This window comes from Nicotiana tomentosiformis, chromosome 8 (assembly GCF_000390325.3).
Source record: "Nicotiana tomentosiformis chromosome 8, ASM39032v3, whole genome shotgun sequence".
Lineage (NCBI taxonomy): Eukaryota > Viridiplantae > Streptophyta > Magnoliopsida > Solanales > Solanaceae > Nicotiana > Nicotiana tomentosiformis.
The window spans coordinates 127,262,829-127,288,547 of NC_090819.1; the positions used below are offsets into that span (position 1 = coordinate 127,262,829).

Below are 25,719 nucleotides of genomic sequence, written 5' to 3' on the forward strand. Positions count from 1 at the left end.
GACTATTTTTAGTTTAAGAGAGTAGGTGAACGACTATTTGGGCTAATTATTATTTTTTTCTTTAAAAAAATATTGAATCAAGATAGAAATTATAAAATAAAAGGCCTCATATTAGTATTTGGCTTTAGGCCACAAAATATGTCGAGCCGCCCTACCAGGAGGTCACAAGTTCGAGCCGTGAAAACAGTCTGTTGTAGAAATACATGGTAAGGCTGTGTATAATAGACTCTTGTGGTCCGACCCTTCTCCAAACCTCGCACATAACGGAAGCTTAGTGCACCGAACTGCTCTTTCCTTAACTCGAGAAAGCACCGGCAAAAGTTGTGGTAGAGTATTTGGTAAGTACACATTTATTCTTAATCATAGATTTCGAGTTCGAGTCCTTAATATAAGTCAATTTTATTAGAGCGTGCTTTACATTAGGGCTGCTTATCGGGCGGATTGGGCGGTTAATTACTCTTAACGGTTTGGCTTAACGGTTATCGGCTTTTAAATGTATTAACCCGCTAGCCACCCGATAAGATATCGGGCGGATTGGTAACGGTTTAGCTCTTATCGGGCGGTTATTGGGCGGTTTATCGGCCTAATTCAATCTATATTGCGTTCATTAATTGTTTGTTGGCCGCCTAGCATATAAATTCAGAATAGGAAATTACACATTGAATCCATACATACATGTATGTTAACGCCTACATAAGAATGATGTAGTGTGTCATGTATTGTAGAGTGAAAAAAGTTGTAGCACAACACTATTGTTCTTCTATTAATCATAGACAACATGCATTAGTTTTAAAAAACAAAAGCAGAGGTGAACCATAGACAGCAGCTTAAACAATCTTGTTGTAGGGTGGGAGAATAAGCTAAGCTAAGCCAAGCCTGGGATCTTCTGATGCATAGTACGTAAATGTTCTGATTATTTAGGAATAAGGCGTTAGAACTTAGAGATGGAGTAGTGGAAGAAGTGGAAGGGTTTTTGATATTTAATATATATATATATATGGATAAAAATGAAATATATATATATATATATATATATATATATATATATATATTCTTAACGGGTTAACGGATTATCCGTTAAGAAAATTGAATAATCCGCCACCAAACCGATAAGCCGTTAATAAAAAAATTTCAAATTCGTTCCCCGTCCGTTAAGCCGTTAACCCGATACCAATAAGCCATTAAGCTTCGATTTCGATTCGATTTTCGATTTCGGTTCGGTTTTGAACACCCCTACTTTACATTACTAATATTTAGAGAGGGGAGTTCGTGGTGTAGGAACAGTCGAACACGGCAATAAATTGTTGTACAAAATATATTGTAGATTGTACTATAAACTTTACCCCGTGTGATTGGTGAATAGACACGTGGATTCGACTATTAATAGCACTTTCGTCTCCTCATATCTCTTACCTCTGCTACAATTTTCCTTGCTCTCTTCAATCTTCCTTCGCTACTCCATCCCTGCTTTGACGTACCATGTTAGTGTTTGGTGAGTTCTTCAACTTTCTTCTATGCTTCTTTTTGTTCTTGAGTCTTTCAATGTCAGATCTATATATTTTGTTGGTTGCTTCTCTCTGTTGTTACCCTTTCAAACTATGATTTTTTTTTATTGTCTTTGATGTTCGGCTATAATTACATATTTTAGTATATTATTTAACTTGCATTTTAGGTGCTTTAATGCCAAACTATACTTTATTTGCGCCCAATGGAGTCTATTTTATGTGTAGGTACAATGAAGATGAAATTAGAGCAAAAGGAAGATTTAAAATATAAAGCGTGCTCGAAAACAGTTGAAAAGAAGAAAGAAAGAAGTGAGTAGCGAAAAAATGAAGAAGCTGGCAAAGCGAGCTATGGAGCTCGCGTGGGAGCAGGCGACACGAGGGGTAAGGCGAGGATGAGCGCGCTGAATGCCTGGCGCCGTACGGTCAGGGGCGAGATGCATCTCGCGTTTTACCTCGCGAGGCACGGTCTGAGGCGAGCCTCATCCAGATTTTGAAGGCTTATTTCGTCTCCTTATTTGACTAGGACTTGGGCTATGCCGTTCAGGTCTCTTCCTACACATAAATAGACATTAAACATCACTTTTGAAGGAGTTTTGCGACCATAGGCAAGAATAGCCCGTAGAACACCCGTTGGGGGATAGAATCATCAATTTCTACATTCCTTCATCTTTACTTTGTAATTTATTTATGTAAAATACTTGGGATATTGTTACTATGAGTATGAGTAGCTAAACTTCTAATCTAGAGTTTTGATGGAACCTATTGGAGGATGATTTTTCTGTTACGTTTACTATAGATTTGTCGTAGCGTTTTCTCTATTTGTTCAACTGCGTTTATATTGTGGTTGGTTGAAGAGCCCTCAATCGACTGTGTCTATTTAGTATGTATTACTTGGAAAAGAGTACATATTAAGGTAGTTGTTGAACAATATCACTCCTAACGTATATGAGGGATCAATACGGAGGGTTTAAAAGTGGGATTAGGAATAACGAAACCTTGGTGCGATCAGAGTGAGCCATAACTTAGTGCCAGCTAGCGTAATTCGGAAGAATATATCTAGTAAGTTGTGGTAGTTACTCGGGAGAGAATTACGACGCTCAGAGAGCTCATGGTCGGTAGATAAAACTTAGGCAAATTTATAGAAAGTATAGCGGAAATGATTCCGACAATAGGGGAAATCAAAACCTTAGACCATTCCAATTTTTGTCTACAACCTGTTCGTAGTTAGTTATTAATTACTGCATTTTTATTACGTGATATTTAGTTAGTAAGAATCCAATTTGTTATTTAAATATTTTTAAATATTGATTGCGTGAATTTGTGCGAGTCTAGTAACTGTGCTTAATAGGTTAATTCCCCGTGGGATTCGACTCCGGACTTGTTAACCGAAATATATTTGCAACGACCGCTTAGTTCATTTTATAAGACATAGTTGGGCGTGATCAAACTTTTGTGCCATTGTCGGGGACTTAACGGAGTTATTAATTGCAGCTAAAAAAAGTGCTAGAATTCTTAGTGTAGTCAATTTTCTTCATTTTAAACTAAATACATTTAAATTCTAACGTTTGCAGTCTTGGGTGTTACAGGTGCATGCCTAGAAACCCCTCAAGAACTATTGAATTGTTCGAAGTATTATCAGATCCTGAGAAAGTTTTCAAGGCACTGAATCGTGCAAAAAAGAAGGGCAAACAACAATAGAACTCAACAGAATAAATCAAACCAGACATGGATGACGGAATAGAAAATCCAAACAACAGAAACAATGCGAATGACCTGAACAATCAGGGTGTGGTGCATCTTGTGCCAGAAGAAGTATTGTATGATTGGGCACAACCCACCGCCGAAAATCTGGCAACCACAATTGCAGTCCCTCAAATACAAGCGGAATCATTTCAAATCACAAACAACATGCTACATTTGTTGCAGAACAAGGGACTGTTCTCAGGGTCTTACAATGAAGATCCTCAGTAGCATCTGAAAATTTTCATGTTGATATGTATCACGCAAAGGCAACCTAATGTGACACCAAAAGCAATAAAGCTATTATTATTTCCATTCTCGGTGACGGGAGAGGCTCAGACTTGGCTTAATTCACTCCCCATAAACTCCATCACTACTTGGGAGGAATTAGTCAAGAAATTTTTGAACAAGTTCTACCCACCCAATAAGACCGCCAAAAAATTGATGAGATATTGAGCTTCAGGCAAAGACCAACAGAAACACTACAAGAAACGTAGGAGAGGTTCAAGGGTATGCTGGTTAAGTGTCCACATCATGGCATTCCAGATCAGATGATGGGGCAGAGGTTCTACATGGGATTGGCAGACAACTTAAAGGCTAATGTTGATACTTCAACAGGTGGAGCATTTTTGAGAAAATCATTCAGAGAATGCAAGATCCTACTTGATAAAATGGCTCAAAACTCAGGATGGATGACAAGAGACTCTACGATCACTCATGTCGTTCACTCAATGGCTTTAGACCCAAACAACTCCATAGCCAAAAATATAGCCACTCTGGTGACGCAAATGAGTATCCTCACCAAAAAGATCAATGAATCAGGCCAGAAGCAGCAGTTACACATTGTTGACGTGACTAATGGGGGCTTATGTACACCATGAATTAGCGAACCATATGTATGATCTTGGAGTGCAGAAAGTGACAACCAGCACTATTAGGAAGATATGAACTATGTGGCCAACTATGGAGGACATAGGCAAGGTGGTCAGAATTGGGGGCAATAGAATCAGCAATATAGACCAGCACAACAATAGTACAATAATAGCAGCAATCCTGGAGGTATGCGACCACAGAGTCAAGTTGTACCGTACCAAAGGCAACAGGGATACAACCAGCAAAATCAGCAGCTAGCTTATCAACAGCCTTAATAACATCAAATAGTGAGACAAGATGATGGGTTGTCTGAAATTAAAGGAATGCTGCAACAACTGATTGGGTCCAATGGAAAAATGCAAGAGAGAGTGGACGCACACGAATCAGCAGTAAAAGGCATTGAGATTCAATTAGGACAGATATCAATGGCTCTGAATAATCTCCCCTAAGGGACGTTACCTGCAGACACACAAGTCAATCCAAAAGAGCAGGGGCCGAAACAGCTTATGGCAATGAGTCTAAGAAATGGTAGAGACCTAGATCTAGAGCAAGAAATTTCTCGCGAAAGCCGACCAACTAAAATACTTATGCCAATACCCATTGAGGTAGATGATTCAACAAGGTTAACTGAGGTGCCAATACAACATGCACAAGAGAACACAAGCAAAGAAAAAGAGGTTGCGAAGGAGACCGAGGTAGCACAAGAAACGACAGAAGAAGTAGTGCCTGAGCAGGATAAAACTCAAATCACAGGAAAGAAGTGACCTCCAGCACCATTCCCGCATAGATTAGCCAAATATCAGAAGGATGAGTAGTATAAGAAATTCATGGAGATGTTAAAACAAATACAGGTGAACATTCCACTGATTGACGCCTAGAGGGAGATGCATGGGTATGCCAAAATGATGAAGGATTTGATGTCTCGCAAGTTCGACTTTCAAGACTTGGTCACTGTTACACTAACCCAGACCTGTAGTGCTGGCATGACAAGACCTCTAGGTGAGAAGTTATCAGACCCAGGAAGTTTCACAATCCCATGCACAATAGGCAGTTATGCTTTTGCTAAAGCATTGTGTGATTTGGGGGCAAGCATAAACTTGATGCCCTTGGCTATATACAAAAGGTTAGGTATTGGAAGAGCAAGACCCACATCCATGTTACTACAGCTAGCCGACCGGACAGTGAAGAGGCCATCAGGTATCCTTGATGATGTACTAGTGCAGGTTGGAAAGTTTGTATTTCCAGCAGATTTTGTCATTCTGGACTGCAGGGTTGACGAGGAGATTCCCATAATTTTGGGAAGACCATTCTTGGCCACTGGGAGAGCTCTAATTGATTGTGAAACTGGAGAGCTAAAAATGAGACTGAACGATGAAGAAATAACATTCAATGTGCAGAAGTCTATGCGGAGACCAAGTGAATTTGCTAACTACTCTCAAATAGAAGCTGTGGATATAATTTTGGAGGAGGAAGATAAGACTGTGAACGCTAAAGAACCTCTAGCAGCCTGTCTCATGAACTTAGAAGAAGTAGATGGAGAGGACTTGGCGGAGTGTGTGCTGGCACTTGCAGGCCAAGGGTTGTCGAAAAGAGGGCTCGAATTTGAGTCTTTGCACTTAGAAGAAAGAAAGACTCCTCCAGCTAAGCCATCGATCGAAGAGCCACCACAGTTGGAACTGAAACCGCTACCACCTCATCTAATATATGCTTTCTTAGGACCTAACTCAACTTTACTTGTTATTATCTCATATGGTTTGTTAGATGTGCAGGAAGAACAATTTTTGCAGGTATTAATAGAGTGCAAAACTGCAATTGGTTGGACCATTGCAGACATTAAGGGTATCAGCCCGGCTTTCTGTATGCACAATATTTTACTGGAAGACGACCACAAACCTTACAGAGTACATCAAAGAAGGTTGAACCCCAACATGGAAGAAGTCGTGAAAAGGAGGTGATAAAGTGGTTAGATGCGGGAATCATTTTCCCCACTTCCGACAACAATTGAATTATCCTAGTTCAATGTGTGCCAAATAAAGGTGGAATGATTGTTGTGCAAAACAATAACAACGAGCTGATCTCAACAACAACAGTCACGGGATGGCGAATTTTTATGGACTACAGAAGATTGAACAAGGCCACCCGAAAAGACCACTTTCCCTTGTCGTTTATTGATCAGATGCTAGATAGATTGGCTGGGAGGTCCCACTTCTTCTTTCTAGATGGATACTCGGAGTATAATCATATCTCTATTGCCCCGGAAGATAGAGAGGAAATATCATTTACCTGTCCATATGGCGTCTACGCTTTCCGGAGAATGTCGTTCGGCCTATGCAATACACCCGCCACATTTTAAAGGTGCATGATGGCCATCTTCACAGATATGGTAGAAGACATAATGGAAGTCTTCATGGATGACTTCTCAGTGGTGGGAGACTCGTTCGATGACTGCCTTAAGAATCTAAAAAGAGTGCTGAAAAGATGTGTGGAGACTAATCTGGTGCTCAACTGGGAAAAATGCCATTTCATGGTACAGGAAGGTATAGTCTTGGGGAACCTAGTATCAAGTAAAGGCATTGAGGTGGATCGTGCAAAGGTTGATGTGATAGAAAAGTTACCACCACCCACTTCCGTCAAAGTAATAAGAAATTTCCTTGGCCACACCGGTTTCTACAGACGATTTATAAAAGATTTCTCCAAAATTGCTAACCCTTTGTTTAAACTACTTGAAAAAGATCACCCTTTTGTATTTTTTGATGACTATAGGGTAGCGTTTGAGGAGTTAAAGAAGAAACTGGTGACTGTACCAATCATAGTGGCCCCCGACTAGGGGCAACCTTTCGAACTAATGTGCGATGCAAGCGACTATGCTGTGGGAGTAGTTCTTGGGCAACAAAAAGATAAAGTCATGCATCTGATATACTACGCAAGTAGAACCTTGAGCGGCGCCCAACTGAATTACACACAGTGACAGAGAAAGAGATGTTAGCTGTGGTGTTCGCATTTGATAAATTCAGGTCATACCTGTTAGGCTCAAAGGTAATTGTTTACACTGACCATGCTGCCCTCAGGTACCTAATTGAGAAAAAAGAGTCAAAGTGGCACCTAATTCGATGGGTGCTACTGTTACAAGAGTTCGACTTGGAAATTCGGGACCGAAAGGGAACAAAAAACCAAGTTGCTGATCATTTGTTTTGGCTTGAAGGAGCGGAAAAGAAGGTTGAGGTGGAGGAGATCATGGAGACTTTCCCAGATGAACAACTCTTAGCAACGAGCCTCGAGGCTACACCATGGTATGCAGATATTGTAAGTTACCTAGCAAGCAGTATTGTTCCCTATGACTTGTCGTCTATGCAAAAGAAAAAAAAAATTCATGACTGTTACATGTATTTCTGGGATAAACCATATTTGTTCAGGATTTGTCTTGATAACATGATCCGGAGATGCATTCCCGAGATAGATCAATCTTTTTTTTTGCAGGCATGTCATGCTTCACCGTATGGAGGACATTTTGGAGGTGTAAGGACATCGGCTAAAGTGTTGGAGTCAGGTTTTTATTGGCCGACGTTGTTTAAAGATGCACACTTCTAGGTGAAAAGTTGTAATGAGTGCCAACGGACGGGGAATATTTCCCGTTGACATGAGATGCCCATGAACCCAATTCAAGAGGTGGAAGTATTCGATGTATGGGGAATCGAGTTTATGGGATCATTTTTCAGCTCATATAATAACAAGTACATACTTGTAGCGGTGGACTATGTCTCGAAATGGGTAGAAGTCGTGGCACTTCCAATGAATGATGCGAAGGCGGTTATTGGTTTTCAGAGAAAGAAGATCTTCACCCAATTTGGTACTCCAAAAGCTATCATCGGTGATGGGGGCACCCACTTCTGCAACCGAGCCTTTGCAAAGTTGTTGGAGAAATATGGCGTTTGCCATAAAGTTGCTACTTCGTATCACCCACAAATAAGTGGGCAAGTCGAGGTGTCAAACAGAGAAATCAAGAGTGTTTTGACCAAAACTGTAAATGCTACTCGGACTGATTGGGCGAGAAAATTGGATGATGCGCTATGGGCTTACCGCACTGCATTCAAAACTCTGATTGGTATGTCACCATATAAATTGGTATTTGGAATGGCATATCACTTGCCGGTGTAGTTAGAGCATAAAGCCTTCTGGGCGTTACGATAATTAAATCTCGACTTGGAGGCTGCTGGAACTAGTAGAGTCACAGAGTTGCATAAACTTGACGAGTTCTGTTACCATGCTTTTGAGTAGGGGTTGGCATAAAATCCGAAAAACTGAATTCCGAACCGAACCGAATTAATTAGGTATTTTGATTTCTGTTTTTTCGATATTTCGGTTTATTTTGGTACAGAAATTTCGGTATTTTGGTATTTCGGTTCGGTATACGGTATTGTATTTTTGGTATACCGAAATAGTTTAGTCCAAGCCCAACTTTTTTTTTTAATTTTTAGCCCAATAACTTATCTCTTTTCTTCATCCCCTCCCCCCAAATTTGTTTGAATTAATTTGAACCACATTCTGTTCTCTCTTTGCTTCCCTTACATATGTACAACGTTGTGGATTGAATCATGAAGCTCTTTGTTTTTAAATTCTCATGACCAGATTGCTATCAGTTGTCCATACTGCGATTTGTAATTCATGATTCTCACTTTGGCTTTCACATTTCTCTTCTTTTTTTTATAAGTTCTTGCTTGAGGAGTCTAAGTTCAGAAGATATTCTATTTTTCAGTTCCTTTTGAGTTTTGACTCATGCTTTCTTCAGATGAGCTCCGAGTGTTTGTTTCTTTAAGAGTGGCAATTAAACATGAGCTACTTTGCTAGTTGTTATAGATAATCTATCCAGATCTTGCCATTATCCATCATGAGACTGTTTCTATTGATTGGACATATCCAGGTCTTGTACTTCAAACATGGCTGCTAAGCATAACTAGTTTTTAGCTATTGTAGTGGATATCTAATATCTTAATATCCAGCTCTTGTAATTATTGTACATTAAAGTGATATGCCTCTCTTGACATCGCCCTAAGGATGTTCAATATATAGATGGTGCGTGGGAGCCTGAATGCAAGAGGCTATGTAAAACACGTTGGATTGTTAAATTTTCGTGTCAAACATAAGGTTGAAACATGTACATATCTTTTCAAAAGTTGAAACGTATTTTTTCAACCCGAAGAGCTACACATTGAATACGCAGAAGCCTTATAACATAGATTTGGTTTAAACCAAAACCGTACCGAAATATTTTGGTACGGTATTTGGTATACACAATTAATAAATCGAATACCGAAAAACTGAACTGAAATTCTTAAATACCGAACCGAAGTACCGAATGCCCACCCCTACTTTTGAGAGTACAAGGTTATATAAGTAAATAATAAAACCGGTGCATGACAAAAACATTCTTGAGCAAAAGTTTAAGCCGGGAGATGTGGTATTATTATTCAATTCGAGATTGAGGTTATTTCCGAGCAAATTGAATTCAAGATGGTCAGGACCATTTTGTGTACTAGAGATTCATCCCACAGGAGCCGTAGAGATTGTTTCATAAGTTGGTTCGCAAGTTCGGAGTCAATGGTCACAGGTTGAAATATTATTTGGGCATGGATGAAACGAAAGTAGTATCGGTGACTCATTTGCTAGAGCCAACAATGTTGAGTGAGCCTTAAGTCGATTTCACGCGTCGTGCCGTGACGTTAAATCAGGCGATTCATGGGAGGCAACCTATTGTAATGTTGTATTTGTCATGCCGTGACGTTAACTAAGGCGCTCGTTGGGAGACAACCCAATTAGTAGTTGATTTTTAGCGTAGTTAGAATTTTGTTTTTCTTTTTCTTTTCGTTTGTAGGAACTAACATGTTAGCAGAAAATATTCTGCGGCATCGAACACTGACCTTGCATCGCCTGGTCCCTAGCGAGCTGGGCCAGGCAAAAAGCCTCATGTCGCCTGGTGTATTTCACGCGTGCGAGCTCACCTCGCAATGGTTACAGCGAGATGTATCTAGCGTGGATCCTCGCGCCGCACGCCCCAGAGCTCCCGTTGGAGCTCACCTCGCTAGGGGGAAAGCAAGGCGGAAAGCCTAGCGTCACTAGGTAAATGAATTTTCCGGGTTCTTTTAATTTCTTTTCTTTTGTTCTTTAACTCCCTCCCTTAAAAACCTAACCTAAACGCCCAAAACCTCACTGCTCACAAAAAGCTCACACACTCACGCCAAGAAGACACTGCCTAACCCATTCCCTTACAAACCCATTGAATACAAGCATTCCTCTGCTCTTTCCTTCACCTGCAACATCAATTCAAGGGCAATCCTTCCTCTTAAACATCTAAGGTATGATTTCTACCTCCATTCTTTGGAAATTTCGAATTGGATGAATGCACGCCATTGGATACAAATTTTGGGGTTGTTCTTTATTGTAACAATGTGTTTGTGTGTCCCAACCCCATGAACCCAATAGGAATGGTGTTGTTATTGTGTGAACAAGTGATAACACAGAAATCCCAAGCCGATTTGGGAGGGTGAGGCAATCCCTCATCCCTAAAAGCACTCCCATGGAACTAGTGTATGCTAAGTGTTTGTCATAATGCCTCAAAGGCATTCTTTGTCCCCATTGGAGCTCGAGTCTCCGGGATTGTAAGACTAGTGCTATGTAGCAGTGCACCACTTTAAATTTTTAAGTGTGGGGTGGCTCACTGGTAGCCCGATGCTTCGAAATTGGAGGAAGCACCCATGTGTCATTGCTTGATTCTCATACTAAGAAAAGATAAGGTGAAGTGTGAGTAACCTCGGAAATTGTTGAAAATCATGTGTTGAATTCTTAAGTGTGGGGTCGCAAGACCATGTTTTGAATTTTGCAATGCGTCCTACACTGATTAATGCTCACTTGTGTAGCTAAAAACACGCCTCCAAGGAAGGACACCGGTAAAGGCAAGGCCACATCCACTGCTCAGTCTAAGGCTAAGGCTCCCTCCGCACTCTACCGAAGAAGAGAAAAGGGGGTGAAGCCACTTCAAGTCAAGTTGCAGGACTGCAAGCAGTGGCAGCTATAGCAGCCACTCGCCCACAATCTTAAGGACATAGGGAGTTTGGACTCAAGAGCATACCTACACATGTTAAGGACTGGTACAAACGTTGTAGGCCGAGACATATACATCCGGAATCTACTATTCATGAACGTCGCCTACAAGCCAAGTACCAAGCAATCTGAAGAGGTATTAATGAGTTAGCCTACGGTATGTGTTCAAAAATACCGGGAATATCAATGTCAATCTAGTTCGAGAGTTGAAAGCATGTAATATTTGACCCGCACCACTTTTAAGAGGAATATTTCAAAAATATTTGTTTATTTTTATTTTTAATAGGATTTCAATCAACTTTTAGTTTTAATTTTAAAACATAAGTTTGAAAATACAAAATAGTTTCATTTTTTCTATTTAATACAGGTATTAGGTATTTTTAGAAAGATATCACTTTTAACCCATTTTTATTTTAGTATAATCCTTGAAATTACCAAAAAATAGTTTCATGTCATAATATAGATGTTTTAATTAATTAGGATTGATTTTATATTTTTATGGTATGATATTTTAGGAAAATAAATTAATATTTTAGCTTTGTAGAATTAAAGGGCCACTTTTAAAGGCAAATTTGGTCTAAACTTGAGACCAAATTCTGGCAGCCCATTCCTCCCTCAAGACCATACCCACTCCCCATTTGATATTAGACCTAACCTAATTCCAAAATTCTTAAGCTAAGGGAGAGGGGCAGACGCTAAAAAACAAAAAATAATTGATCTCCATCGTTACTCTCTTTCAGAAGAGAGAACGAGCGGTAGCCGCAAAAAAGCAAAAAAAAGGCAAAAAACAAACGATCCTCCTCTTCTCTATAATTTCGTTTTCTTCTCTCTGCCGTGCGCTCCATATATAAGGGCCATGAAAATTTTGCCATAAACTGAGTAAAAAACGCAGCCATCACACTCCATTTTTAGCCATCAAAAACAGCCATGAAAGCTACTCTTTCCCTCCATTGAAGCAACCTTTAAACTCCACCAAAAACTAGTGAAAACTAGCTCCAAAATCACCGGCCTAACTCCGTTAAACCACCACCGTCCACCTCTGTTTTTCATCGGCAAATGAAACTCCGTTTCATCCATAGAAATATTTTCTCCTACTGTGGGAATGGAATTCATTTGAGGGGTCAGTAATCATCCAAAACTGGAAGTCGTCGTCGAGTTCGTTGTTGAGAAACTTCCTTCAGGTGAGGTTGCCGAAGCTCACGTCGTGGTCCCTTTTTCGGTTGAATTTTTGTTGCCGATTTCTAAGATTTGATCCATCGGTCAGTCATTCTGTTCGAATTTCTTTGATTTGGAGTTTTATCCCATTAATATTAAAAGAACGTTTTCAGATACGTTAGTACACTTGAATTTGCTAGTTAGATTATTTTTTTCAGTACTAATTTTAGTGCTCTATTTTTTTTTTAATATTATGTCTCTGTGTTAGAATATAAAATGTACAGGTTTCTCGTTTTACCCTTTTATTTGTTTTTCTGCATTTTGATTATAGAAGGTTTTGTGTAGTATAATATAACTTTCTTTCCCTCAAATATTTAAAAATCAACACTTTCAATTGAAACAAGAGGTATAAGATACCTTTTGAATATTGCTTATATTTTTACTACACGTATTTCAGTGGGTTTAAAATATTTTTGAAAACAATTGAACAAAAATCTTAAGCTAAATTAACATAAATATCCTATTCTAGTAAGCATTTAAGTGTCTGCATATCTCAGAAATGCTCAAAAGGGAGTAGCTGCGTGTGTTTGCGTATTATGTAGTCTTATGAGTCCTTCCATAAATAAGTGGCAAATTACCTGAAGTTTTAGGAATGCAATTAAACAAATTATGAATACACGTTAGTTGCTTTAGGCATGATTAATAATAACTCATCGTGACTATGGGTACGATTCCCGTGGCATGGTCACGATATGTAAATCCCATTCGGGTGTGCATTTCATGTGACCCGACAACAACTTCTAATAATAATACAAATAAACATGTTATAAATCGCGGGTGCATTTCACATGACGCGACTCACAATGTGTACAAAAACAAACAAGTGTGCGACATCGAGACTTGTTCAAACGAATTCCATAAATACTAAAGAGGTTTTTTTTTTAAAGTAAAAATGCACAGTAGGTTTCAAATGTGTAATAAAACAAATAATTAGGTCAATCATTAATAGTTGAGCGACCATGCTAAAACCACGGAACTCGGGAGTGCCTCACACCTTCTCCCGGATTAACAGAATTCCTTACCCGATCTTCTGTCTTCGCGGACCATAATAATAGAGTCAGTTTCCTCGATTTGGGATTTAAAATATACCGGTGACTTGGGATACCATAAATTATTTCAAGTGGCGACTCTGAATCAATAAACAATCCCATTTCGATTAATGTCACTTAAAATTGAAAAAACTCCCCTATCCCTATTCCCTCGGGAAAAAGGAGGTGTGACAGCTTTGGCGACTCTGCTGGGGATCGAACCCAGAATCTCTGGTTCAGGATTCAGAATTCGAGCTTAGATGATTGTTATACTTGGATTTTGTTGATTGTCTGATATTACATGTTTGGGCCTAGTGTGCTAATTGTCGCTCATTACCGCTTTGATATTCTGTGAATTGTATACAAACTGTTACGACACCCATCTTCTCTTTGAGTCTTCTAAATCTTCTGGGAATCGTGCGCTTCGCGTGGCTTCTTTTCTGTTAGAGTCATCCCTAATTTTAGAACGAGGATCGGACAAGTTGCAAAGCCAGTGAAACTTCTATATTCCCGGTACGCTGCCCCTCCTCGGTTCGAGTTTGTCCGCTCGGGTAAGCCAGGTCTAGAACAATACACCCAAGATTTAAACTTAGAATGACAAAACCTCATGCCGGATCCCTAGTAGGTACGCTTGTTTGCATCATGTGCATATGACTTTGGGGACTCAACACAAGGGTTGGGTCCGTCTAGGACAGGTGTACCCAAAAATTAAAAGACCATCCTGATGCATTTTACGTGCTACTTGTGTATTCATTTGCTTCGGCTTATATGTTGACTGACTTCTAGAATAGGGAAAGAAAATCAAGAAAAAAACAAGAGTGAGGTAGGTATTTGAAACATTTCGAAACTCTGCCGAAATTTTGAAACAAAAAAGAGAGAGAGAATAAGCCAATGTTTCAAAAGTCATTGTTTCCTTTGTTCCGTCAAAACTGCCAAACTACGTGGGTCTTATTCTCACCAGATGTGAGATACGTAGGCAAACCTCATCGGTTCCGACCCCCAATTAAAAACAAAATCCAAAATTATTTCATTTTAATCTCTTCTAAAAATCCAAAAATATTTTCATTCTCATTTCGAAAATTAAAAAGAAAATTCAAGATTCAAAAATATTTTATTTTTTCTTCAGAAGTATTTCTTTCATAAATTCAAAATAAAAGTCCAAAAATCAAAAAATATTTCCTTTCTTCTTTAGAAGTTTTTTTTCGAAATTCCAAAAAAAACAAAAAACAAAGTTAAAAATCAAAAAAAATATTTTTCTTCTTTTCGAAGTCTTTCTCCTGAAAATAATAAAAAATCGAATTTCAAAAAAAAATCCTCTTTATAAGTCTTTCTTTCGGAAATTAAAAAAAATCCAAAAAAACAAAAATAGAGTTAGTTTATTTACTTTATTCTTGATCTTCCCGAACTACGCAAGATCTGATTCATGTTCTCGCATGATACGTAGGCAACCTACATCGGGTTCGATCAAATCATTTTTGAAATTAAAAGAAAAAAAGAAGAAAAAAAGAGATGAAGTTGTCAAACGAGGGGAAAGAAAAGAGTGATAATCTGAAAGAAAATGAGCAAACCAAGGAGTGTAAAGAGGAAAGAGAAGAGGGAGGCTTGAACAAGCAAATTGGGATGATGCCCTATGACTTTCGTACCCTCGAAGTCATTTTAGAATCGTTAACTGTGACTACGTACATTGCATATAATGTGAGATTATCTTATGTTAAATGCATAATACTAACGTGATGACTTCACTTTGTTCCTCTTTGTTGCTTCATTATAGCAGAAAGGTGGTTGGTTTGTGGTTCTTAAACTGTGACTCTTCCCTACAACATAAAGTCGAAAGGCAATGGCAGACGACAATAGAATTGATTTGGTTGATACTGGTGCCCAAAAGTAGATGTCTGAACGAGACACTGGGTTGGTTGAAGAGGTAAGGATGTTAAGACAACACATGACATACATGTATCAGGCTTGGATGACTGGGAAGACACCACCCCCGCCACCACCTAGCTTCCTAGATGCTACCCTCACCTAAGCCCCGACCATATTTTCATATGATCTACCATATTCTCCAGATTTTTCCACTTATCATAGCTTTCCTAACCTCCCTAGTAGCTTCATTGTTCGTCCTCCAACTACATTTACCAAAAATAGCCCTCCTGTTATGTCCATTATTCCCTCCATCACAAATTCTCAACAACCTCTCCTCAGGTCCGACAGTGAACACCAGTTCAAACCTCATGATGCCCAATACTACCCCCTAGAGGTAGTCCACCAGGTCCCGGACTCGTATAATCATAAACCTCAGAATGAGCCTTATGTTGAAAATGAAAAGTCCGCAGGAAAAGAAGGACAGGATGAGATATCCAGAAAGCTAAAAGGCATAAAATAGTCTTTAAAGAACATGCAAGGGATGGGAAATCAGACTAACATGTCTTACAATAACTTGTGTATGTTCCCTGATGTTCATCTGCCCGCGGGGTCTAAAATGCCAAAGTTTAACTTATATGATGGGCGTGGAGATCCAGTGGTCCACCTGAGGGGTTATTGCAGTGAAATGAGAAGTGCTGGCGGGAAAGATGAGTTGTTGATAGCGTATTTCAGTGAAAGTTTGAGTGGGCAGCCTTGGAATGGTATACTCGTCAAGATGTGAGTAAGTGGTATGCATGGGATGACATGGCTCAAGATTTTATTTGACACTTTCAATACAATATAGACATTATCCTAGACCGTTCCTCCCTATCTAATATGGAAAAGAAACCTGAGGAAAGTTTTAGGAAGTTTGGGCTCAGATGGAGGGAACAAGCTACTCGGGTCAGTCCCCCGATTGATGAAGAAGAAATGGTTAATATTTTCCGACAAGATCAAGGACCCACCTACTTTAGTTATTTGATCCCGGATTTAGGTAAGCCTTTCAATGATTTGATAAAAATGGGGGAAATGGTAGAAGAAGGAATCAAGTCAGGCAAAATCATGGGCTATGCTGCATGGAAGGGTAATACAAAAGACATTCAGAACATCTATGTAAGTTTGGGCAGAAGGAAGAGAAATAGAAAATATGTTGAGCCTCGCCAACAACAAGATCCAGCTGGCGTTCTTGCTCAACGCTTTCAGCCTCAACATCGACCCCATGAATATCCCCATACTCCAGATAATCCTCCTCAATTCTACTTCTCTCCACAAAATCCCCAAAGTCATACTTCACCCTCCCAGTACTCTATCCACAATGCACCGCCATATGCTCCACATCCACAACACCCGCAACGGTCGGCACCACCTCCACAAATATCTTACCCAGCTCTACAAACATATCAACCACCTACCCACAAGAGGTTCCAACCGAAGCCTGAGTACAAACTGAAAAGGCAGAAACAAAAGGAAAAGTCTTTCACTCCAATTGGAGAATCATATGCCAGTTTGTTCCAAACGTTGAGGCAATTGGACATGTTGAAGCCGATTCAGATAAAAATGCCAAACCCTCTTCCAAAGAATTTTGATTATTCTCAAAGGTGCGCATACTGCTCTGATGCCCTGGGGCACAACATAGGAAAGTGTTGGCATCTGAAAAGAGCAGTCCAGAAGCTTATTGATGCAGGTGACATTACCGTGCAAAATCCAGACGCAGCGGATACTAGCCAAAGTCCTTTGTCTGTTCATAATGAGACGCATATAGTGGGTATGATTTGTGTTGAAAAGGAATATGAGAACTCTTCTGAGCTCCTTGGAGGGCCACTTGCCCCAAAGTTTTCAGCACTATCAGTCTCGGTTTCAGAAGTTTATCTTAAGAACGAGTCGGCAAAAGGGACTCAAAAGCTATTCGATGAGGTCAATGTGATTGAAATTGGTAATGGTCTTGGTAATATTGATGTGGAACTCAGTGGCTAAGATGCCGAGCTTGGTAATTGGAAAGACGTTCCTTTCTTGGCTAGCTAGGAAGGAGTCTTGGTGGTTTATTTTGTTGTCATTTCTGTTTGTCCGGGTTATTTCAGGGTTGTAATCCGGATATTGTCTTGTGACTCAAACCCTTTTATCCTTTTGTTTTTCCTAGTTCGTTTAGTTGTAGTAACTCATCTAGTGTTATCTAGGATTGTTCTGGGGTTGTAACCCAAGTTTATTTTGCTTGTTTTTGTTGTTCACACTTTTTCACCATCAGTTTAATGTAATCTCCGTTTTCTATTATTTCTTGTCCTTTTTGTTTAGTTCTTTTTTTTTTCTTTTTATAAGTCTTTCCATGTTGACTCTAGTGACATGACATGCATGCATAATTCTCAGCCTGGTCTTAAAAGTTAGTCTAATCATGAAATAATAAAATAAGGTTTGAAGATGACATGGACATTTGAGGGAAATAAGAAACGATTTGGAAATTTTGAGATAATTTAAAGCCCTAATTATGTGAAACTGAGGCAGATAGTTTGGGAAGTTAATAGGACGACAAGAATTTGTTACAAGAGAGTGCATCCCAGACAGTTAAAGCAAGCAACTCTGAGTTCAAGTGTACCTCAAGTTACAAGATAAAGCCAAGGGAGTTTGTCCCAAACTGATGGAAGGTGTCCATTGCGAAGAAGAAATCACCCAACGAGAGTTCTGTACTTGACAATGCACTAAAAAAAGATGGAAGGAATATATATATGATATCAATATCGATGCTGCAAAAGAAATGTTGTGCATGATCTTCATTTTTCCTCCTCAAGTTGCATATGTTGTACTTGGCATTTTCAGAGATTGGGAGGCCCTCTTTCAGCTACCCAAACACTTTATACCCTACGGTACCCTTTTGAGCTTATGCTAATTTCTTTGACCTCCCCTCTTTTGGAATCAGGTTACAGTAGTAAAAAAAAAGAGGAAAAGTCCATGTCCCCATAGGTTTGTTTTAGAAAGTCCATTCCAAGAGAAAAATTCAAAAAAAAGAGAAAAAGATAAAAGAAAAGAAGAAAAAGAAGAAAAAGAAAAATAGCAACAACAACAAAAAAGTAGTCTTTTGAACTACGTTCGACCTGATTCTTGTCACCACAAGATACGTAGGCAGCCTTACGGTTCAGTCGCACCAAATAAAATATTTCATAATCCCACGAAGTCAAGAGCGGGCAGTTTTCTTAGAAATTCCATTTTAAAAAAAAATTAAATTATCTTGTTTAGAAATTGGGGCAAAGTTTAAAATGGATTCCAAAAGTTGTAAATAAATTAACCCTGTTCTTTTAATTATTTTGAGCCTTCATGATATTCTTTCTTTATAACACCGCCCAAAAGCCATGTTACAGTTCAAAAAAAAAGACCTCCCAGATAATCTTTGAGAGTGCCGAGATAGACATGCTAGGAGCATATGATGTTTGTACTATGGTCAATGCCTTGCCATCTGCAGAATCGGAGAAGATAAGAAGAAAAGAACAAGATGAGACAGTCTTATTGGTGAAAACCCTCACGGGCACCATAAGACGACGGTGAGTTGAGAGAAAGAGCAAAATGAGAGAGGCTTTATGGTGATAACCCTTCGGGCCCTACAAGTCGAATAAGGATTGTGAATCAAACAGGATAATTAGAGCATTGAAGCCCAGTTTCACGGCTTAGAGGTACAACAAGATTTGAAGATCAGACTTGCGTGACAGACCAGGCCACTTAATCCAAAATGCATGTCATGGTCATTAGAGTTGGTATCTACATTTGATAGGCTTCTACTTGGTAATTTTCTTGTTAGATGTCATCTTTTTCCATTGTCCCCTTTCTCTATTTTTCTTGATTTGTTAAGTCCTCTAGAGTCTGTTTTGTCAGAACAAGTGGGAATGACTTTAAAATTTTCTAGCAGCTTTCCGATTTTACAAAGCGGTGTTTTGGCTAGCACATCAAAGTGGCATAAGTCAGAAAAGAGCAGTATGCGCACTGAGTTGGCGACAATTGACGTGCTTCGGGATTCATGTGTAATGTAAAGGTTCGGTAAATGTCAATTCATGAGCACAATGCAAGAGATAGAAGGTATTGGTTCTGAACGGATCAGCGGTGTTTTCTGTGGCAAGGGTTGGCAGATAAAGTGGTTAGTCAATAACAATCAAGGTCTTCCAAGTTGAAATCAAAGTTATCATGCCAAGTGTAGGAGCAATCACCCTCACGATCAAGGCCACAAACCAACCACCATGTTTTAAACTCACAAGTTTTCTTTGTTTGAAACAGGGACGAAGACTATGTCCAAATCAAAGCTCGAAAGCTCGAAACTTTCGGGTGTCGTGCCTAGATTTTGTCAGCACAAAGGCTGTTTGAGAAGGTTTGTACCTTTTAGACATCATCCATAGTTGAAAAGAACCGTACCTCCTAGGCAGTCTCCCTAGTCGGAAGAGTCGTTAGCTTCTTTGAGTTCAGGGGTCCCGCCTGGAAAATAGGGCCAGTCTTTAATTCTCTTAAGTTGTTAATCTTAGTTTTCCTTTAGTTCAGGGGTTCTGCCTGGAAAATAGGGTCAGTTTTCAGTTCTTAGTTGTTAATATTTAGCGCTCCTTAAGTTCAGGGGTCCCGCCTGAAAAATAAGGTCAGTTTTTATTCTAGTCAAGCTCAGTTTATAGTTTTTCTCAAGCTCAATCTCACATCTAGGAGACGCACTTCCTAGTTTGAGTTATTCAGTTTAAAGGAGACGCACTTCCTGGTTTGGGTAGTTTGAGTTCATCTTTAGGATACACACTTCCTAATTTGGGTCATTCAAGTGTCACCCCTAGGAGATGCACTTGCTAGTTTGGGGCATTCAGGTTTTATTTTTAGCAGACGCATTTGTTAGTCAAACTTTTCTTGGTTTTACTCACATGAGACGCACATCCTAGTCGAGTCTCTAGTTTTAGTATCATCATTGCATCCTTCAAAAATAGCATAGGTGATTTACAACTTTGCTAACAACTCACGAATCTTCCCAGTGCAAACTGGGGCAGAAAGTTTTGTTTGTTTTGATTGCAGGCACCCACCTGGAAAACGAGGGTCAATATTTCAGAAATCGATTTTAAGTTCAAATCAGAGAAGCATCGGGAGCCCACCTGAAGAACAGGGTCAACTTTCAATTTTCAAGTTCAAGTAAGAGAGGCATCAGGATCCCGCCTGAAGAACAGGGTCAATTTTCAAGTTCAAGAGGCATCAAGAGCCCGCCTGAAGAACAGGGTCAACTTTCAATTTTTAAATTCAAGTTAAAGAAGCATCAGGAGCCCGCCTGATGAACATGGTCAACTTTCAATTTTTAAATTCAAGTTCAAGAAGCATCAGGAACCCACCTGAAGAACAAGGTCAATTTTCAATTTCTAAATTCAAGTTAAAGAGGCATCAAGAGCCCGCCTGAAGAACAAGGACACTTTTCAATTTTCAAGAGGCATCAGGAGCCCGCCTGAAGAATAGGGTCAACTTTTAATTTTTAAATTCAAGTTAAAGAGGCATCAGGAGCCCGCCTGAAGAACAGGGTCAACTTTCTATTTCAAGTTCAAGTTAGAGAGGCATCAGGAGCCCGCCTGAAGAACAGGGTCAATTTTCAAGTTCAAGAGTCATCAGGAGCTCGCCTGAAGAACAGGGTCAACTTTCAATTTTTAAATTCAAGTTCAAGAAGCATTAGGAGCCCGCCTGAAGAACAGGGTCAACATTTAATTTTTAAATTCAAGTTAAAGAGGCATCAGGAGCCCGCCTGAAGAACAGGGCCAACTTTCAATTTCAAGTTCAAGTTAGAGAGGCATCAGGAGCCCGCCTGAAGAACGGGGTTAACTTTAAATTTTCAAGTTCAAGTTAGAGAGGCATCAGGAACCCGCTTGAAGAATAGGGTCAACTTTCAATTTTCAAGTTCAAGTCAGAGAGGCATCAAGAGCCCGCCTGAAGAATAGGGTCAACTTTCAGTTTTCAAGTTCAAGTCAGAGACAGCAGGATCCCTCCTGAAGAATAGGGGTAACCTCCAGTATTTTCAATTCAAATCAGAAGTAGCACGAGCCTCCTGAAGAACAAGGTTTGCAAGCTCAAGTCTACTCCAAGTTCAAGTTTATTTCAAGTGCAAGCAGCAGGATGCCAGTCTGAAGAACATGGCCAACTTTCAGTTTTTTTCAAATTCAAGTCTGCAGGATGCCCACCTGATGAATAGGGTGAATTTTCAATTTCAAGTTGAAGGATCAAGTGGAGATTCAAGACAAAAAGTAGATAGGATCTTGTATTTTTCTTTTATTTTTGTTGTAATTTTTGCTTTCAATTTATGATGTAATGGTAGGGACCGCAGACCGGAACCTCGACGGAACCTCACTCGACTCTCTCATCCTCTCCACACACTCCATCACTTCATTCACCTCTGAACTACACGTGACGTGATTCCTTTAAAGCTAAGGATATGTAGGCAGCTCAAATACCAGGGCTCGATCACAATATTTTGTCCGTCTTGGTTTCGTTTTAAATAAGCGTCGGGTCATAAATTAATTACGTTGCTTATTGTTCTTTGCTCCGAAAACTCTTCGTGTTTCCAAGCAAAGAGGGGCAGTTGTAAGCATGTAATTGTTGACCCGCGCAACTTTTAAGAGGAATATTTCAAAAATATTTGTTTATTTTTGTTTTTAATAGGATTTTAATCAACTTTAGTTTTAATTTTAAAACATAAGTTTGAAAATACAAAAATTGTTTCATTTTTTCTATTTAATACAAGTATTAGGTATTTTTAGAAAGATATCACTTTTAACCCATTTTTATTTTAGTATAATCCTTGAAATTACCAAAAAATAGTTTCATGTCATAATATAGATGTTTTAATTAATTAGGATTGATTTTACATTTTTATGGTATGATATTTTAGGAAAAGAAATTAATATTTTAGCTTTGTAGAATTAAAGGGCCACTTTTAAAGGCAAATTTGGTCTAAACTTGAGCCCAAATTCTGGCAGCCCATTCCTCCCTCAAGTCCATACCCACTCCCCATTTGATATTAGACCTAACCTAATTCCAAAATTCCTAAGCTAAGGGAGAGGGGCAGACGCTAAAAAACAAAAAATAATTGATCTCCATCGTTACTCTCTTTCAGAAGAGAGAACGAGCGGCAGCCGCAAAAAAGCAAAAAGAAAAAAAGGCAAAAAACAAACGATCCTCCTCTTCTCTATAATTCTGTTTTCTTCTCTCTGCCGTGAGCTCCATATATAAGGGCCATGAAAATTTTGCCATAAACTGAGTAAAAAACGCAACCATCACACTCCATTTTTAGCCATCAAAAACAGCCATGAAAGCTACTCTTTCCCTCCATTGAAGCAACCTTTAAACTCCACCAAAAACTAGTAAAAACTAGCTCCAAAATCACCGGCCTAACTCCGTTAAACCACCACCGTCCACCTATGTTTTTTGTCGGCAAATGAAACTCCGTTTCATCCATAGAAATATTTTCACCTATGGTGGGAATGGAAGTCATTTGAGGGGTCAGTAATCGTCCAAAACTCGAAGTCGCCGTCGAGTTCGCTGTTGAGAAACTTCCTTCAGTTGAGCTTGCCGGAGCTCAGGTCGTGGTCCCTTTTTCGGCTGAAATTTTGTTGTCGATTTCTAAGCTTTGATCCATCGGTCAGTCATTCTGTTCGAATTTCTTTGATTTGGAGTTTTATCCCATTAATATTGAAAGAACGTTTTTAGGTACGTTAGTACGCTTGAATTTGCTAGTTAGATTTTTTTTTTCAGTACTAATTTTAGTGCTCTGTTTTCATTTTTTATATTATGTCTCTGTGTTAGAATATAAAATGTACAGGTTTCTCGTTTTGCCCTTTTATTTGCTTTTCTGCATTTTGATTATAGAAGGTTTTGTGGAGCATAATATAACTTTCTTTCCCTCAAATATTTAAAAATCAACACTTTCAATTGAGACAAGAGGTATAAGATACCTTTTGAATATTGCTTATATTTTTACTACACGTATTTCAGTGGGTTTAAAATATTTTTGAAATAATTGAACAAAATTCTTAAGCTAAATTAACATAAATATCCTATTCTAGTAAGCATTGAAGTGTCTGCATATCTCAGAAATGCTCAAAAGGGAGCAGTTGCGTGTGTTTGCATATTATGTAGTCTTATGAGTCATTCTATAAATAAGTGGCCAATTACCTGAAGTGTTAGGAATGCAATTAAACAAATTATGAACACGCGTTAGTTGTTTTAGGCACGATTAATAATAACTCATCGTGACTATGTGTACGGTTCTCGTGGCATGGTCACGATACGTAAATCTCATTCGGGTGTGCATTTCATGTGACCCGACGACAACTTCTAATAATAATAAAAATAAACATGCTGTAAGTCGCGGGTGCGTTTCACGCGACGCGACTCACAATGTGTACAAAAACAAACGAGTGTGCGATATCGCGACTTGTTCAAACGAATTCCATAAATACTAAAACGGTTTTTTTAAAAGTAAAAATGCACAGTAAGTTTCAAATGTGTAATAAATCAGATAATTAGGCCAACCATTAATAGTTGAGCGACCGTGCTAAAACCACGGAACTCGAGAGTACCTCACACCTTCTTCCGGATTAACAGAATTTCTTACCCGGTCTTCTGTGTTCGCGGACCGTAATAATAGAGTCAATTTTCTCGATTTAGGATTTAAAATACACTGGTGACTTGGGACACCATAAATTATTCCAAGTGGCGACTCTAAATCAATAAATAATCCCATTTCGATTAATGTCACTTAAAATTGGAAAAACTCCTCCATCCCTATTCCCTCGGGAAAAAGGAGGTGTGACAGGAGTTTTATGCCGGTTTTGATCCAAATGATCCTGAGCAGCTGGTGCCTATTAGGGGAAGGTTGATCGATTATTCAGCATTGGCAATTTGCAATTTCTTAGGTGCGCCGGATGTTCCCTAGGAACCCTTGGACAACTTCATTACCCGTCCTACATATTGAGAACTAAGACACACTCTTTGTGGTATCAATTCCGTGGCGGCTTGGGTTCGGGACAAGAAAACTAATCGCCACAGGAAATTCCCTAAGAAGAAAATGAAGGCAGAAGCTCAAGTGTGGTTGAAATTGATTAATACACGACTTCTACCTTGAAATCATGATACTCTTATTAGCCGTGAAAGGATGTGCATGTTATATTTCCTCATGACTGGTAAGAGGGTGAATGTGGACCACTTGATCCGCTACCAGATGAATTAAGTGAGAACTAGCAAGAGAATTGATCGAATGCCCTTTGCAAATATGTTGACTCAGTACTTGAGACAAGAAGAGGTGGATGAGGAGAAAGCTTTCGATCACATCATTGATCAGCCTCTACGACTAATGGACATTACAACTTCCGGGTTAAGGAGGAGACTGCTATGCCATCAATTACAGGCGCCGAGTGCAATGCTCACAATGACAACTTTATCGCCTATTTATATGGGATGATGGACTTGCAGCTTCGGATTGGGGGATGTTCGGCCACTACAGAGGAGAGGGCCATATTAGAGGAGTGGTTCCCGCTCAATGCTCATGCTCTACAGCTGGTTGGGCTTGGTGATGGCTATAAACTCCTAGAGGATGAGGATGTCAACACACTTGAGCAGTCCGAGGCCGAGCCGGAGCAATCAGATAATGCTGATGCTGATGAGGAGGAAGCAGAAGATGAGGAATGGGCAGCCTTCGAGGATGAAGGCGATGACGAGGCTTGATCAGGGAGTTTTCATACACCCTACTTGTTATTTTTCTTGTTTTTCTATTTGAGTATGCACTGAGGACATTGCATGAAATAAGTGTGGGATGGTAACTTGTAAATATTAGTCTTGTTTTAGTTTTTGTTTTTTTAGTTAGTGTCATCTTAGCCTTTTAGGAAAAAAAAAGAGTAGAAAAGGAATTTTTAGTGTAGTAATTAAGGGAATTAAGTCTAAAGAAAAAAAAGGATTTTCTTTGTAGGTAGTGTAGTAATTTCCCCTTGGTTTTTTTTTGGACCGCGGTTCTTTTCCAAGGGTTTTAGTTGAACCGGGTGTAATTAGTTTTAATTTTTTGGAGAAGAAACCACTGTGCTATGAATTGAATTGCAGCGATATCTCTTGACTTTGTTATGCCTTGAGAATAGCGAGTACTCTAGTTGTGACGCTTAGGCTCAGTGTTTGACTCTAGTCTAAGTACCTTAAATCGTAGATTCTTAAATTTGCTTAACTGCTTTGACTAGAGTGTCGTGATAAAACCAATCCTGAGTCAGTTATGTGCCATGTTTGTGTGAGGTTTGAATGTGTTTTGTGCATTGCAGTTGATTTCTAGAACTTGCCCCATGTGTGTGCAAAGCGAAATAGTAGTCTTGTTCAGTCTGGGAAGTGATATAGGTAGTTCTTTG

At 39.3% G+C, this 25,719-nt stretch overlaps 1 protein-coding gene and 1 long non-coding RNA gene across 2 annotated transcripts; both read left to right on the plus strand.

Annotated features, from left to right (window-relative positions):
• The first annotated feature begins 7,097 nt into the window (after nt 1-7,097).
• LOC138898125 (uncharacterized) lies at nt 7,098-11,187 on the plus strand. The gene is made up of 4 exons (XM_070184162.1): nt 7,098-7,421; nt 7,596-7,665; nt 7,864-8,220; nt 11,030-11,187. The coding sequence occupies exons 1-4, from the start codon at nt 7,098-7,100 to the stop codon at nt 11,185-11,187; spliced, it is 909 nt and encodes a 302-aa protein (XP_070040263.1).
• A 672-nt stretch (nt 11,188-11,859) lies between these two features.
• On the plus strand, nt 11,860-21,973 carry LOC138896962 (uncharacterized). The gene is made up of 3 exons (XR_011410619.1): nt 11,860-12,394; nt 19,248-19,700; nt 20,335-21,973. It is a non-coding gene; the product is annotated as an uncharacterized lncRNA (long non-coding RNA).
• Nucleotides 21,974-25,719: the final 3,746 nt, after the last annotated feature.

Bases quoted from the DNA above. Each gene is read 5' to 3' on its own strand.
- LOC138898125 (XM_070184162.1), top strand. From the start codon at position 7,098: ATGTTAGCTGTGGTGTTCGCATTTGATAAATTCAGGTCATACCTGTTA. The intron at 7,422-7,595 runs GTAAGTTACCTA...TTTTTTTTGCAG, and splicing joins CACCATGGTATGCAGATATT to GCATGTCATGCTTCACCGTA. The intron at 8,221-11,029 runs GTATGTCACCAT...TCACTTGTGTAG, and splicing joins TGCATTCAAAACTCTGATTG to CTAAAAACACGCCTCCAAGG.